This window comes from Saccopteryx bilineata, chromosome 3, assembly GCF_036850765.1.
Source record: "Saccopteryx bilineata isolate mSacBil1 chromosome 3, mSacBil1_pri_phased_curated, whole genome shotgun sequence".
Taxonomy (NCBI): domain Eukaryota; kingdom Metazoa; phylum Chordata; class Mammalia; order Chiroptera; family Emballonuridae; genus Saccopteryx; species Saccopteryx bilineata.
In genome coordinates this window covers 165,137,396-165,152,759 of record NC_089492.1, presented here as the reverse complement: position 1 = coordinate 165,152,759, position 15,364 = coordinate 165,137,396, and the positions used below count along the sequence as shown (strand labels likewise).

The 15,364-nt window shown below is 38.9% G+C and overlaps 1 protein-coding gene and 1 pseudogene across 1 annotated transcript in view; one reads left to right on the top strand and one right to left on the bottom strand.

Annotated features, from left to right (window-relative positions):
- MAN1A2 (mannosidase alpha class 1A member 2) overlaps nucleotides 1-15,364 on the top strand; it is a 155,886-nt gene that overhangs the window by 36,231 nt on the left and 104,291 nt on the right. The window contains exon 3 of the mRNA XM_066268165.1: nucleotides 4,659-4,755. Within this exon, the coding sequence (XP_066124262.1) occupies nucleotides 4,659-4,755 (97 nt within the window). The remainder of the gene's footprint in view (nucleotides 1-4,658; nucleotides 4,756-15,364) is intronic.
- On the bottom strand, nucleotides 5,323-8,044 carry LOC136328671 (tigger transposable element-derived protein 1-like; annotated as a pseudogene).

Here is a 15,364-nt window from a genome sequence, read left to right as displayed (position 1 = left end):
ACAAATAAATTAGTTACTAATGGAGAAGAGGCCTGTATAACTCTTTTTCCTTAGTAATTAGTTTATGTGTGCCATGAGGGAAAAAAAGGTTGAAAATTGCTGGTCTAGGACATCTAGGACAAGTGATTAGATAGGTATGGTCAGGAGAGAATAGGGATAATGGAGGGGAAGAAGTCAAAGAAGCAATTTTAGAAAATTACCAAATCTAAAGGAAGTAAGTTGCCAGATTGAAAGGACCTGCCAGGCATCCATCACAATGAACAACAACATAAAGACTCCTGAAACTTTAGAAAAATAGGCATTAAAGAAAAAAAAATAAAGATCCTAAAAGTTTACAGAGGAGAAAACAGGCTCCACCCAAAAGATTGGGATTGTACATAATGGCGCATCAGATTCCTCAGCAATAATGGAAACTAGAAAGAAGTATGTGTTCAATCAAAATTATGAGTCAAATCTGAAGGTAAAGATATTTTTAGGCATTTTTCTCAGATTGCTACTATAAAATATGTTTTAGCTCAAAAATAGGAAGAAAAGGGATTTGGAAATGGTATCTGCCATTAGAGAGAGTAAAGAGGGCATTCCTAGGACTGTGACTAGGACAGTCAGCAGGATGGTGGCTGAACTTCAGCTGGAGAGAACCGAACTCCAGATTAAAGGAGGAGGTGAGAGAGCTTCAGGAAGAATGTATCACAGGATAAAGTAGAACTGATAGTTTATCTAAAGTGTTTGATTATATTGTGACAAGTTGTGAAACTCATAGTTTCATCATTGTTACATTAAAAACTAAGCAAACAAACAACCCCAACAAACCCTCAGACCAGTAGCTAAAAGCAGGGAAAACAAAAATTGAATGAAGTTATATAATAATTATAAGAAAAAATGTTAAGTAGTGTATCAGGAGGATGAGGGTCAGGGAAATACATATGGGGAAGTATATGTGGAGGTGAGGTGATAGAGACATTAGAGAGCTAAATTATCTTAATGGCTAAAACAAAAAACACCCAAGCAATAACAGTATAACCTATATTTAGAAATATAATGGTAAATAGAAAAAACAGGTGAAAGTTTAAGTGATTGCCCCAGGAGAGTAGAAATTATGAGTGGGGAAGATATGGAAGGTTATTAATTTTTTTAAATTCAACTTATTGAAACATTATATACATCAAAATTGTACCTGTTTTAAGAGTACAGCTTGGTGGGTTTTGACAGATGTATACACCGGTGTAACAGCAATGATAATCAAAATGTGACTATGTCTCCTGACCAGGTGGTGGCACAGTGGCTAGAGTGTCAGCCTGGGATGCTTAGGACCCAGGTTTGAAACCCTGAGGTCACCAGCTTGAGCGCAGGCCCACCAGCTTGAACACGGGGTCATAGACTTGAGCACGGGGTCAATGATGTGACCCATAGTTGCTGGCTTGAACCCAAGGTTACTGGCTTGAGCAAGGGGTTACTGGCTTGGCTGTAGCCCCTGGTCAAGGCACATACGAGAATGCAATCAGTGAACAACTAAAGTGCCACAACTATGAGTTGATGCTTCTTATCTCTCTCCCTTCCTGTCTGTACGTCTCTCTCCCCCTCCCCAACCCCCCTTGCAAAAAAAAAAAAAAAAAAAATGTGACTATGTCCATAATCTCAAAATAGATTTTTTGTGCCCCTCTTTGGTCAGTTTACCTGATTCGTTGGTCCCAGGCTACCACTGATCAGCTTTTAGTCATTGTAGATAGATGTCTTTTCTAGAGTTTCAGTCAAATGGAATAATAAGGTCTGTAATATTTTGTTGCTGGGCTTTTGCTCAGCATAAAAGTTTTTGAGATTTACCTGTGCAAATGCACATAAAGGTAATTTTTTTCTTAGTATTCCATTTTATGGATATATCATGGTTTGTTCTATTCATTCACTTGTTGAACATTTGCTTAACATTTGTTCCAGTTTTTGGTGGTTATGAATAAAGTTGCTGTGAACATTCGTGTGGGCACGTTTTAGTTTTTTAACTTTTCAGTCTGATCTGTTGTGAATTAGTTTTTTTATTGTGTGAAGTAAAGGTCTTGCTTTGTTTCTTTCACATGGCTCTTTCTACTTGTTCCAGTTGTTGAAAGGATTATCCTCTCCTGATTGAATTATCTTGGCACTTTTGTTCACAATCAATTGACAAAATCTATACGTGTCGTGTCTCTTTCTGGACTCATATCTATTCTCTTAATCTACGTGCTCCTTAATGCCAATATGATACTATGTTGATTAGTTTATAGTAAGTTTTTTAAATCAGATAAGTCCTCCAATTTTGTTCTTTGTATAAATTGTCTTAGCCATTCAAAGTGCTATTATTTTCTGTGAAAATAAAAGGTTATTGGATTTCAATTGGGATTTTACTGATTTTGTAGATGAATTTGGAAAAATTGTCATCTTAACAGTAGTCTTCATTTGATGCACGTTATATCTTTCTACTTTTTAGATTTTCTTTCATTTTTCTCAGCAGTGCTTTGTAGTTCCCAGTATATAGTTCTTCCACATATTCTGTTATATTTATTTCTAAGTAGGTCATGTTTCTTGATGCTATTATAAATGGAATTATATTTAAATTTCCATTTTCATTCATTACTAGCATATGGAAATATATTTGATGTTAGTTTGCTAAATTTGTATTCTATTATTTTACTGAAATAATTTAATAATTCTAGTGGCTTCTTTTTTAGATTGCTTAGAATTTTCCTTGTTCAGAATCAAGTCTTCTGTGACTAGGGAAACTTTTACCTTTTTTCTTTTGATTTTTATATCTTTCTTTTATCCTCTCTTATTACACTCTAGGACTGTTACATTATAGAAAAGAAGTGGTGGGAATTGACATACTTGATTTGTTCTCAATTTTAAGGGTTAAGCATTGAGTCTTTTACCATTAAATATGTTGTTAGAAGTAGGTTTTTTGAAGATGCCCTTTATTAGGTTGAGGACATTTCCTGATAGCTGTAGTTCACTGACAGTTTTTATCATGAATGGGTATTGGATTTTGTGAAATGCTTTGTCTGCATCTATAAGATTATTGGATGATGTTTTTCCTTTTATTCAGTTAACATAGTGAATTATATTGTTCGGCTTTTTAATGTTAAATTAGCCTTATATTCCTGGGTTAAACTGCATTTGGTCATTTATCTCTAATTTTTGTTCAGTAGTTTTACATTTGTGTTTTATATTGGTCTTTAGTTTCCTTGTAATGTCTTTGCCTGTTTTGTTTTTTTTTTGTTTTTTTTTTTTACAGAGAGAGAGTCAGAAAGAGGGATAGACAGGGACAGACAGACAGGAACGGAGAGATGAGAAGCATCAATCATTAGTTTTTTGTTGCGCTTTGCGACTTCTTAGTTGTTCATTGATTGCTTTCTCATATGTGCCTTGACTGTGGGCCTTCAGCAAACTGAGTAACCTCTTGCTGGAGCCAGAGACCCTGGGTCCAAGCTGGTGAGGTTTTTTTGCTCAAGCCAGATGAGCCCGTGCTCAAGCTGGCGACCTCGGGGTCTCGACCTGGGTCCTTCCATATCCCAGTCCAACGCTCTATCCACTGCGCCACCGCCTGGTCAGACCGTAATGTCTTTGCCTGGCTTTGGTGTCTGAGTAAGGCTGGCAGTAAAAAAACAAGTTGAGAAATGTTTTAATTAATAGTGTACTATTAAATGAACAGATTCTAGATACACTAAAGTTCTACTATTAAATATAAATAATTAAACTGGTGTATAATTAAACACTTTGCTGTTGTGTTGCTTAGACTCCTTGGGTTGTAAGAAACTCAGTTCAAACAAATTGATACAAAAATAATTATTAGCTTAATGGCTCTGAGGGCTTCAAGGTTGGCTGAATCCAGGTCTGTAGATGTTATTGTCAATAATATGTAGCTGTCTCTCTTTCTTTCATTATTAACTTCTCTATGTTGGGGGAGAATTAGCCCCCTTCAACTCTAGGATTCTATGTTAGACTTTGAGGTTGCAAAATGAGAGAGTTCCTCTGCCTCCTACTGTCTGTAAAAATATGTGTAAAAGGACTTGATTGTCAGTGCTTAAATCATTTTGTCTAGGTCAGGGGTTGGCACACTACATCCTGTGGGCCAAATTCTGCCTTTCTAAAAATAAAGTTTAATTGGAACAGGCATGCCATTTGTTTACGTATTGTCTAGCGCTGCTTTTGTACTACAACAGCAGACTTAAGTAGTTGATATACAACTGTATGGACTGCAAAGCCTAAACTACTTACTCTAAGGAAGAGTTTGCTGATCTTTGGTCTAAGAATAAGGGTTTTTTTAGCCAGGCCTTGTTAATTGTTGTGGAATCAGAGCCTCTTGATTGACAACTCTATCGAAATCACAGTGAGGGAAGGAGATTAGTTCCCAAAATAATTGGCAGTTCCTAAAAGAAAAGAATGCCAGGCACCTTCCTTCTTAGTAAACAGAACTTGTCTATTACATCCAATTTTTTCTAGTGTTGTGTAAACACTGAGATTAAACATTACTTATGTGTTTCACACTGATATAAATGTTAACAGAATAACATATTAATGTAGGAAATATAGGAGAATGTGTAAGGATATAGTGTTAGAATCTATAAATTACATAAAATGAAGAGATAATAGTGTGAATGATGGGAATTTATGGATTATAATTTTTCTTTCCTCAGATGATGAAACATGCCTGGGATAATTATAGGATATATGGATGGGGACATAATGAACTCAGACCTATTGCAAAGAAAGGACACTCCACTAATATATTTGGTAAGTTTACGTTTTTTCTTACAGTTTCCATTTTCTATCTTCATTTTAAAAACAATTTCTAACTTTTTAAATACTTTCTAAAACCTGAGTATTTCTATGGAATTATAATTTGGAGCAACATGTATTTTTTTCTCAAGTTTCAGTCAAGATTGATTATGGTTGCTGTGTTGCATTTTCAGTGTACATATATGTGCTGTAGTCATTGATAGAGTATTTTGAAGCTTTTTTTGCGTTATTTTTAATACTGAGAAATTAGGTATCTATTTGTAATTCCTTTTCTTCAACACAGTACCAGTTCTGATACTCACACATTATAGATCACAGGGGGGAAGGAAAGGAAATATCAGTAGTGCTGTGTACAGGCATAACTTGGAGATGTTGCAGGTTTGGTTCCAGACCACCACAATAAAGTGAATACTGCAATAAGGCACAACATACAAATTTTTTGGTTTCCCAATGCATATAAAAGTTATGTTTATACTGTATTATAGTCTATTAAGTGTGCAATAGTATGTCTAAAAAACAATGTACATACCTTAATTAAAAAGTACTTTATTGCTAAAATTACTAATTATCATCTGAGCCTTCATTGAGTCTCAGTCTTTTTGCAGATACAGGGTCTGGCTGACTGATCAGGGTGGGAGTTGCTGAAGGTTGGGGTAACTGTGGCAATTTCTTAAAATGAGACAACAGTGAAGTTTGCTGCATCAAATGACTCTTCCTTTCACCATTGATTTCTCTGTAACATGAGAAGCTATTTGGGTAGCATTTTACCCATAATGGAACTTATTTCAGAATTGGAGTCAATCCTCTCAAACCCTGCTACTGTTTTATTAACTAAGTTTATGTAATGTTCTAATTTTTTTTTTTTAATCTTTCTGAAGCTGGAAACAGGGAGAGACAGTCAGACAGACTCCCGCATGCGCCCGACTGGGATCCACCCGGCACGCCCACCAGGGGGCGACACTCTGCCCACCAGGGGGCGATGCTCTGCCCCTCCGGGGCATCGCTCCGCCCGGACCAGAGCCACTCCAGCACCCGGGGCAGAGGCCAAGAAGCCATCCCCAGCGCCCGGGCCATCCCTGCTCCAATGGAACCTTGCTGTGGGAGGGAAAGAGAGAGACAGAGAGGAAGGAGAGGGGAGGGGCAGATAAGCAGATGGGTGCCTCTCCTGTGTGCCCTGGCCGGGAATCAAACCCGGGACCCCCACACACCAGGCCGACGCTCTACCACTGAGCCAACCGGCCAGGGCCTAAATTTTTTGTTGTCATTTCAACAGTCTTCACAGCATATTCATCAGGAGTAGATTCCATTTCCAGAAACCATTTTCTTTACTCTTCCATAAGAAGCATCTCCTTACCTGTTCAAGTTTTATTATGTGATTGCAGCAGTTAAGTCACCTCTTCAGGCTCCACTTCTAATTCTAGTTCTCTTGCTATTTCCACATCTGCAGTTATTTTTTTCACTGGAATCCAGAACTCCTTACTTAAAGTTATCAATGAAAGTTGGAATCAACTTCTTCCATACTCTTGTTAATGTTGATATTTTGGCTTTGGGCTGTGAATTATGAATGTTCTTAAAGACATCTAGGATGATGAATCCTTTCTATAAGATTTTCAGTTTATTTTGCCCAGACCCATCAGAGGAATCACTGCCTATGGCAGCTATAGCCTTATGAAATGTATTTCTTAAATAATAAGACTTGAAAGTCGAAATTATTCTTGCAGATTGTATGTTGTGTTAGCAGGCATGAAAACAACATTAATCTCATAGTCTCTATTAGAGTTTTTGAGTGACCAGGTGTGTTGTCAATGAGTAGTATTTTGAAAGTAATTTTTTTTTCCTGAACAGTAGGTCTCAAATATTAAAATATTCAGTAAACCATGCTGTCAGTAGATGTGCTGTCATCAAGGCTTTGTTTTTCCTTTTATAGGGTGCAGGCAGGATAGATTTAGCATAACTCTCAAGGGTCCTAGGATTTTCAGAACAGCACATGAGAGCACTGACTTCAATTTAAAGTCACCAGCTGCATTAGCCCCTCACAAAGGAGTCAACCTGTCCTTTAAAGCTTTGAAGCCTTGAAGCCAGGTATTGACTTTTCTGTAGCTGTGAAAGTCCTAGATGGCATCCTCTTCCAATAAAAGGCTATTTTTTCTACATTGAAAATGTGTTATGCCTGACCTGTAGTGACACAGAGAATCAAGTGTTGACCTGGAATGCTGAGGTTGCTGGTTCAAAACCCTAGGCTTGCCGGGCCAAGGCACATGTGAGAAGCAACCACTATTGAGTTAATGCTTCCTACTCCTCCTCCCTACCTTTCTCTCCTTTCCCCTCTCTCCAAAAATCAATAAGTAAAATCTTAGAAAATGTGTTATGTAATGTCACCACCTTCATTAATTCTCCTAGCTAGATCTTCTGGATAACTCACTACAGCCTCTACATCAGCTGTTGGTGTTTCACCTGCCATTTTTATGTTATGGAGCTGGCTTCTTTCCTTAAACCTCACAAACCAACTTCTGCTAGCCTCAGACTTTTCTGCAACCTCCTCACTTATCTCAGTCCTCATCGAATTGAAGAGATAGTTAGGGCCTTGTATGGATTAAACTTTGGCTTAAGGGACTGTTGTGGCTGGTTTGATCTTCTGTCTGGACCACTAAAACTTTCTCCATGTCAGCAATAAGGCTGTTTTGCTTTCATATTTGTTTATTTATTTTTTACAAAGACAGGGAGTGAGTCAGAGAGAGGGATAGACAGGGACTGACAGGAACGGAGAGAGATGAGAAGCATCAATCAGTTTTTCATTGCGCGTTGCAACACCTTAGTTGTTCATTGATTGCTTTCTCATATGTGCCTTGACCGCGGGCCTTCAGCAGACCGAGTAACCCCTTGCCGAGCCAGCGACCTTGGGTCCAAGCTAGTGAGCTTTTGCTCAAACCAGATGAGCCCGCGCTCAAGCTGGCAACCTCGGGGTCTCGAACCTGGGTCCTCTGCATCCCAGTCTGACGCTCTATCCACTGTGCCACTGCCTGGTCAGGCTTGCTTTCATATTTGTATGTTCACTGGAGTAGCACTTTTAATTTCCTTCAAGAAAATTTTCTTTGCATGCACAACTTGGCTAACTGGTGCAGGAGGCCTGGCTTTTGGCCTGCCTTGGATTTCGACATGCCTTCCTCACTAAGCTTTATTATTTATAGCTTTTGTTTAGAGTGAAACATGCAACTCTTCCTTTTACTTGAATAGTTAGAGGCCATTGTAAGGTTATTAATTAGCCTGATTTTAAATTCTTGTGTCTCAGAGACCTGAGGAGAGGGAGAGAGACGGGGAATAGTTGGTCAGTGGAACAATCAGGACATATACGTTTATTAAATTGTTTATCTTATATTGAGACCACAAAATAATGACAACAGTGACATTAAAGATCACTGGTCAGGAGACCAGTCCCTGAGCAAGGGCAGAGGAGCACAGCCTTGCCCTGCCCGTGCAACCCAGGCTTGCAGTCTGACTTGGTAGCTGGCTCCTCCCGCAGGGGTGGAGCCAAAAGCCCAGAAGAGGCGGAGTTCCGCTACTGAGCTGAGCTTGGGAACGCAGTCCTGCCCAGCGGTAGAGCCAAGGCTAGCAGCCGTTCCTTGAGTGGGCTCCTCCTGCAAGGGCAGGGTGAAAGCCTGGAAACAGGCGGAGACCCGCAGCTGAGCAAAGGTGCTCGCCAGTGCCCTCAGGACCGAGCATAATATCACACACAGGGGCGGGGCAAAGGCCAAGGCCACCAGCGCTTGTACACCCGCACGTGATCACAGCCACTCCCGTGAAGAGAAAATGCGGAGGCAGAGAAATACAACACAAATATACCAAGAGAAATCCCCAGAAAAGGACCTAAGTGAATCAGATATAACCAAATTTCCAGATGCAGAGTTTAAAATAACGATTGTTAGGATGCTCAAAGATATCAGAACAACCATAGATGGCCATTACAAAAATCTAAATAAAGAGATAACAAATATAAAAAAGGACATTGAAATAATAAAAAAGAATCAGTCAGAAATGACAAATACAATATCTGAAATAAAGAATACAATGGAAGGAATTAAAAGCAGGATGGATGAAGTAGAGAATCGAATCAGTGAGTTAGAGGACACAATAAATAAAGGCACGGAAGCAGAGCAGAAAAAAGAAAAGAGACTCAAAAAGTCTGAGGAAACTCTAAGAGAGCTCTGTGACAACATGAGGAGAAATATCCGCATCATAGGGGTTCCTGAAGAAGAAGAGAAAGAACAAGGGATAGAGACTTTGTTCAAACATATTATAGCGGAAAACTTCCCCCAATTAAGACAGGAAAACATCACACATGTTCAGGAAGCACAGAGAACTCCATTAAGTAGAAACCCAAAGAAACCAACACCAAGACACATCATAATTAAAATACCAAAGCTAAATGATAAAGAGAAAATATTAAAAGCTGTTAGAGAAAAAAAGACTATCACCTACAAAGGAGCCCACATAAGGATGACTTCTGACTTCTCAACAGAAACACTTGAGGCCAGAAGGGAATGGCAAGAAATATTCAAAGTAATGCAGAAGAAGAACCTACAACCAAGACTACTTTATCCAGCAAGGCTATCATTTAAAATTGAAGGAGAAATAAAAAGCTTTACAGACAAAAAAAAAAACCTCAAGGAATTCACTGCAACCAAACCAAGGCTGCAAGAAATGCTAAGGGACCTGTTGTAAACAGATCAAAGGAAAAAAAGAATATAGCAAAAGAGGAATACAGTTTCAAAGAAAAAAAATGGCAATAAACAATTACATTTCAGTAATAACCTTAAATGTTAATGGATTAAATGATCCAATCAAGAGACATGGGGTAGCTGCGTGGATAAGAAAACAGGACCCATACATATGCTGTCTACAAGAGACACACCTTAAATCAAAAGATGCACATAGTCTGAGGATAAAAGGATGGAAAAAATATTTCACGCAAATGGAAATGAAAAAAAAGCTGGGGTAGCAATACTTATATCAGACAAAATGGACTTTAAAACCAGGACCATAGTTAGAGATAAAGAAGGTCACTACATAATGATAAAGGGAGAAATCCAAAAGGAAGATATAACCATTATAAATATCTACGCACCTAATATAGGAGCACCTAGATATATAAAGCAGACTTTGATGGACTTAAAGGGCGAGATCAACAGCAATACTATAATAGTAGGGGATTTCAATACCCCGTTAACATCATTAGATAGATCCTCAAGAAAGAAAATCAACAAAGAAACAGCAGACTTAAAGGACATATTAGATCAACTCGGTTTAATAGATATCTTCAGAACCTTTCACCCTAAAACAGCAGAATATACATTCTTTTCAAGCGCTCATGGTACATTCTCTAGAATAGACCACATGTTAGGGCACAAAAGTGGTCTCAACAAATTTAAGAAGATTGAAATCATATCAAGCACTTTCTCTGATCATAATGGCATTAAACTAGAAATCAACCACAATAGAAAAATTGAAAAACATTCAAACACTTGGAAACTAAATAGCACGTTATTAAATAACGAATGGGTTAACATTGAGATCAAAGAAGAAATTAAAAAATTCCTAGAAACAAACGATAATGAGCATACATCAACTCAAAATTTATGGGACACAGCAAAAGCAGTCCTGAGAGGGAAGTTTATAGTATTACAGGCATACCTCAAGAAGCTAGAAAAAGCTCAAATAAACAACTTAACCCTGCATCTAAAAGAACTAGAAAAAGAACAGCAAGTAAAGCCCAGAGCTAGTAGAAGGAAGGAAATAATAAAGATCAGAGCAGAAATAAATGACATAGAGGCTAAAGAAACAATACAGAGGATCAATGAAACCAGGAGCTGGTTCTTTGAAAAGGTAAACAAGATTAATGAACCTTTTTTTTTTTAAACTTTATTTACTTATTTATATTTTACAGAGACAGTGAGTCAGAGAGAGGGATAGACAGGGACAGACAGACAGGAACGGAGAGAGATGAGAAGCATCAATCATTCGTTTTTTGTTGCGTGTTGCAACATCGTTGTTCATTGATTGCTTTCTCATATGCACCTTGACCGTGGGCCTTCAGCAGACCGAGTAACCTCTTGCTGGAGCCAGTGACCTTGGGTTCAAGCTGGTGGGCTTTTGTTCAAACCAGATGAGCCCGCGCTCAAGCTGGCGACCTCGGGGTCTTGAACCTGGGTCCTTTGCATCCCAGTCCAATGCTCTATCCACTGTGCCACCGCCTGGTCAGGCAGATTAATGAACCTTTAACGAGACTCACCAAGAAAAAAAGAGAGAGGACTCAAATAAATAAAATTAGAAACGAGAGTGGAGAAATAACAACTGACACAACAGAAATACAAAATATTGTAAGAAAACACTATGAAGAACTGTACGCCAAAAAACTAGACAACCTAGATGAAATGGATAAATTCCTTGAATCATATAATCTTCTAAAAATCAATCTGGAAGAATCAGAAAACCTAAACAGACCAATTACAACAAATGAGATTAAAACAGCTATCAAAAAACTCCCAAAAAAGAAAAGTCCTAGGCCTGATGGCTTCACAAGTGAATTCTACCAAATATTCAAAGAAGAACTAACTCCTATCCTTCTCAAGCTATTTCAAAAATTTCAAGAGGAAGGAAGACTTCCAAGCTCCTTTTATGAGTCGAGCATAATTCTGATTCCAAAACCAGGCAAAGACAACACAAAGAAAGAAAATTATAGGCCAATATCCTTGATGAACTTAGATGCAGAAATCCTCAACAAAATATTAGCAAACCGGATCCAGCAATATATGAAAAAAAACATACACCATAATCAAGTGGGATTTATTCTTGGGAGGCAAGGCTGGTACAATATTCGCAAATCAATCAATGTGATTCATCACATAAACAAAATAAAGGAGAAAAACCACATGATAATTTCAATAGATGCAGAAAAAGCATTTGATTAAGTCCAGCACCCATTCATGATAAAAACTCTCAGCAAAGTGGGAATACAGGGAACATACCTCAACATGATAAAGGCCATCTATGACAAACCCACAGCCAACATCATACTCAATGGGCAAAAATTAAAAGCAATCACCTTAAGATCAGGAACAAGGCAGGGGTGCCCCCTTTCACCACTCTTATTCAACATAGTTCTGGAAGTCCTAGCCACAAGCAATCAGACAAGAAAAAGAAATAAAAGGCATCCGAATTGGAAAAGAAGAAGTAAAACTATCATTATTTGAAGATGATATGATATTGTATATAGAAAACCCTAAAGTCTCAGTCAAAAAACTACTAGACCTGATAAATGAATTCGGCAAGGTGGCAGGATATAAAATCAACACTCAGAAATCAGAGGCATTTTAATACACTAGTAATGAATGGTCAGAAAGAGAAATCAAGGAATCAATTTCTTTACCATTGCAACAAAAGTACCTAGGAATAAATCTAACCAAGGATATTAAAGACTTGTACTCGGAAAATTATAGAACATTGATAAAAGAAATCAGGGAAGATACGAATAAGTGGAGGCATATACCGTGCTCATGGTTAGGAAGAATAAACATCATTAAAATGTCTATATTACCCAAAGCAATTTATAAATTCAACGCAATACCGATTAAAATACTGATGACTTACTTCAAAGATATAGAACACATATTCCAAAAATTTATATGGAACCAAAAGAGAACACGAATAGCCTCAGCAATCTTGAAAAGGAAGAATAAAGCGGGAGGTATCACACTTCCGGATATCAAGTTATATTATAAGGCCATTGTACTCAAAACAGCATGGTACTGGCATAAGAACAGGCCCATAGATCAATGGAACAGAACAGAGAACCCAGAAATAAACCCACAGTTCTATGGACAACTGATATTGGACAAAGGAGGTAAGGAAATACAATGGAGTAAAGACAGCCTCTTCAACAAATGGTGTTGGGAAAATTGGACAGCTACCTGCAAAAAAATGAAACTAGACCACCAGCTTACACCACTCACAAAAATAAACTCAAAATGGATAAAAGACTTAAATGTAAGCCGTGAAACCATAAGCATCTTAGAAGAAAACATAGGCAGTAAGCTCTCTGACATCTGTCGCAGCAATATATTTGCTGATTTGTCTCCACAGGCAAGTGAAATAAAAAGACAGGCTAAACAAATGGGACTTTATCAAACTAAAAAGCTTCTGCACAGCTAAAGACAATAAGAACAGAATAAAAAGACAAACTACACAATGGGAGAATATATTTGACATTGCATCTAATAAGGGGTTAATAACCAAAATTTATAAAGAACTTGTAAAACTTAATACCAAGAAGACAAACAATCCAATCCAAAAATGGGCAAAAGAAATGAATAGACACTTCTCCAAAGAGGACACACAGATGGCCAATAGGTATATGAAAAAATGTTCAACATCAGTAATGATTAGAGAAATGCAAATTAAAACCACAATGAGATATCACCTCACACCAGTCAGAATGGCGCTCATCAATAAAACAACACAGAATAAGTGCTGGCGAGGATGTGGAGAAAAGGGAACCCTACTGCACTGCTTGTGGGAATGCAGACTGGTGCAGCCACTGTGGAAAACAGTATGGAGATTCCTCAAGAAATTAAAAATCGAACTGCCTTTTGACCCAGCTATACCACTGTTAGTAATATACCCCAAGAACACCATAGCACTGTTTGAAAAGAAGAAATGCACCCCCATGTTTATGGCAGCATTGTTCACAATAGCAAAGATCTGGAAACAGCCCAAGTGTCCATCAGAGGACGAGTGGATTAAAAAGCCTTGGTATATATATACTATGGAATACTACTCAGCCATAAGAAATGATGACATAGGATCTTTTATAACAACATGGATGGGCCTTGGTAACATTATACTGAGCGAAAGAAGTAAATCAGAGAAAACTAAGAACTATATGATCCCATACATAGGTGGGACATAAAGATGAGTCTCAAAGACATGTACAACAGTGTTGGGGGTACAGGGTGGGGGGAGGAGAGAGAGGGGGTTGGGGGAGGAGAGGGGCACAAAGAGCTTGGCTTTTCAGCATTTGCCATATTCCCCCTTTAATCTATCGACAGACAGCAAATATCTACTTATGGTGTTTCCACTATAAAGACCGCTGTCTTAGCGACAAATGTTGATGAACTATTTCAGCAGTTCCTCCTTCTTCAAAGACTTATATGTCAACATAGAGCTCCATGTTTCATTAGGACATACTTAAGCTCACTCCATGCTCCCTGGAGCTTTAACACAAGGGAATGCCTTTTTTTTTTGGTTGTATTATTTCTTTTATTTATTTATTTTTTGTATTTGTCTGAGGATGGAAATGGGGAGGCAGTCAGACAGACTCCCGCATGCGCCTGACCGGGATCCACCTGGCATGCCTACCAGAGTGGAATACTCTTCCCATCTGGGGTGTTGCTCTGTTACAACCAGAGCCATTCTAGCGACTGGGGCGGAGGCCATGGGGCCATCCTTAGTGCCCGGGGTGGCTTTGCTCAGGTGGAGCCTTGGCTGCGGGAGGGGAAGTGAGAGACGGAGAGGAGGGAGAAGGGGAGGGGTGGAGAAGTAGATGGGCGCTTCTCCTGGGTGCTCTGGCCAGGAATCGAACCCAGGAATCCTGCACACTAGGCCAATGACTCCTACGGGTCTACCATATCATGCTTTTTACTTTAAAAAAAAAAAAATTACATTTCTTTTGAAGGCTGATGAACAGGAGACACCAAATCTTTTTCGCCTGCAAACTACTACCTTCTTTATTAGATCCAGCTAATAACACTGTTTTGTCTTTTTCCAAATAGCTGCAGATATATGGAAAAGATTTATATAGGCAGATGGGGATCCTCAAACCCCTCAGCGAGATCTTCTGAGCATGGCTTTTAAGATACCTAGAGGCAGAAAAAGCCCAATAGAGATCAGGGGAACTACCAGCTTTTAGGATACACCCTTAAAGGCTCCAACGCCCCAAAGGGGTCTCATAGGATGCCATCTGGGTCCTGCTTCAATAGTGGAAAGGAAGGTCATTGAGTGAAAACCTGCCAGGCTTACTACATGCCTCTGCTGTGAGGAAACAGGGACACTGGAAGGTAGGCTTCCCCCTTGCTCCTCTAAGGGAGGGTTCAGTCTCTTCCAGCCCTGCTCCAGCCACCTATGACCTAACCTTGCCCAGAAAGCTGGGGTTTGCCACTGAAGGCTGAAGGTGCCCAGGGCCGTCGGCCCCATCTATGACACTGTGGACGAGCCTAGGGTATTTCTTCCAAGAAGCAGGTAAACTGATCTCATTTGCACAAGGGCCACTTAACTATGTTTTGCCTGAATAGTCAGGTTTTTTATTCTTCCCTCAAAGATCTCTGTTGTGGGTGTTGATAGTCTTATTTTCTGCTGCTTTGCTTAATATATAGTGTTTCCTTTATCCCTCCTACCTCAATGTCCCACTCATTTTTCAGGCTGGGACCTACTCCTAATTTAGAGTTTTCTTCCCCCCTTTTGCCAACTTGTATTATGAATTTACCTTTCCCACCCAGCTTAGTGTATCCCAAGGTTCTCTTTACCATGCCATAGTTGCAGAGCTCCAGGGAAA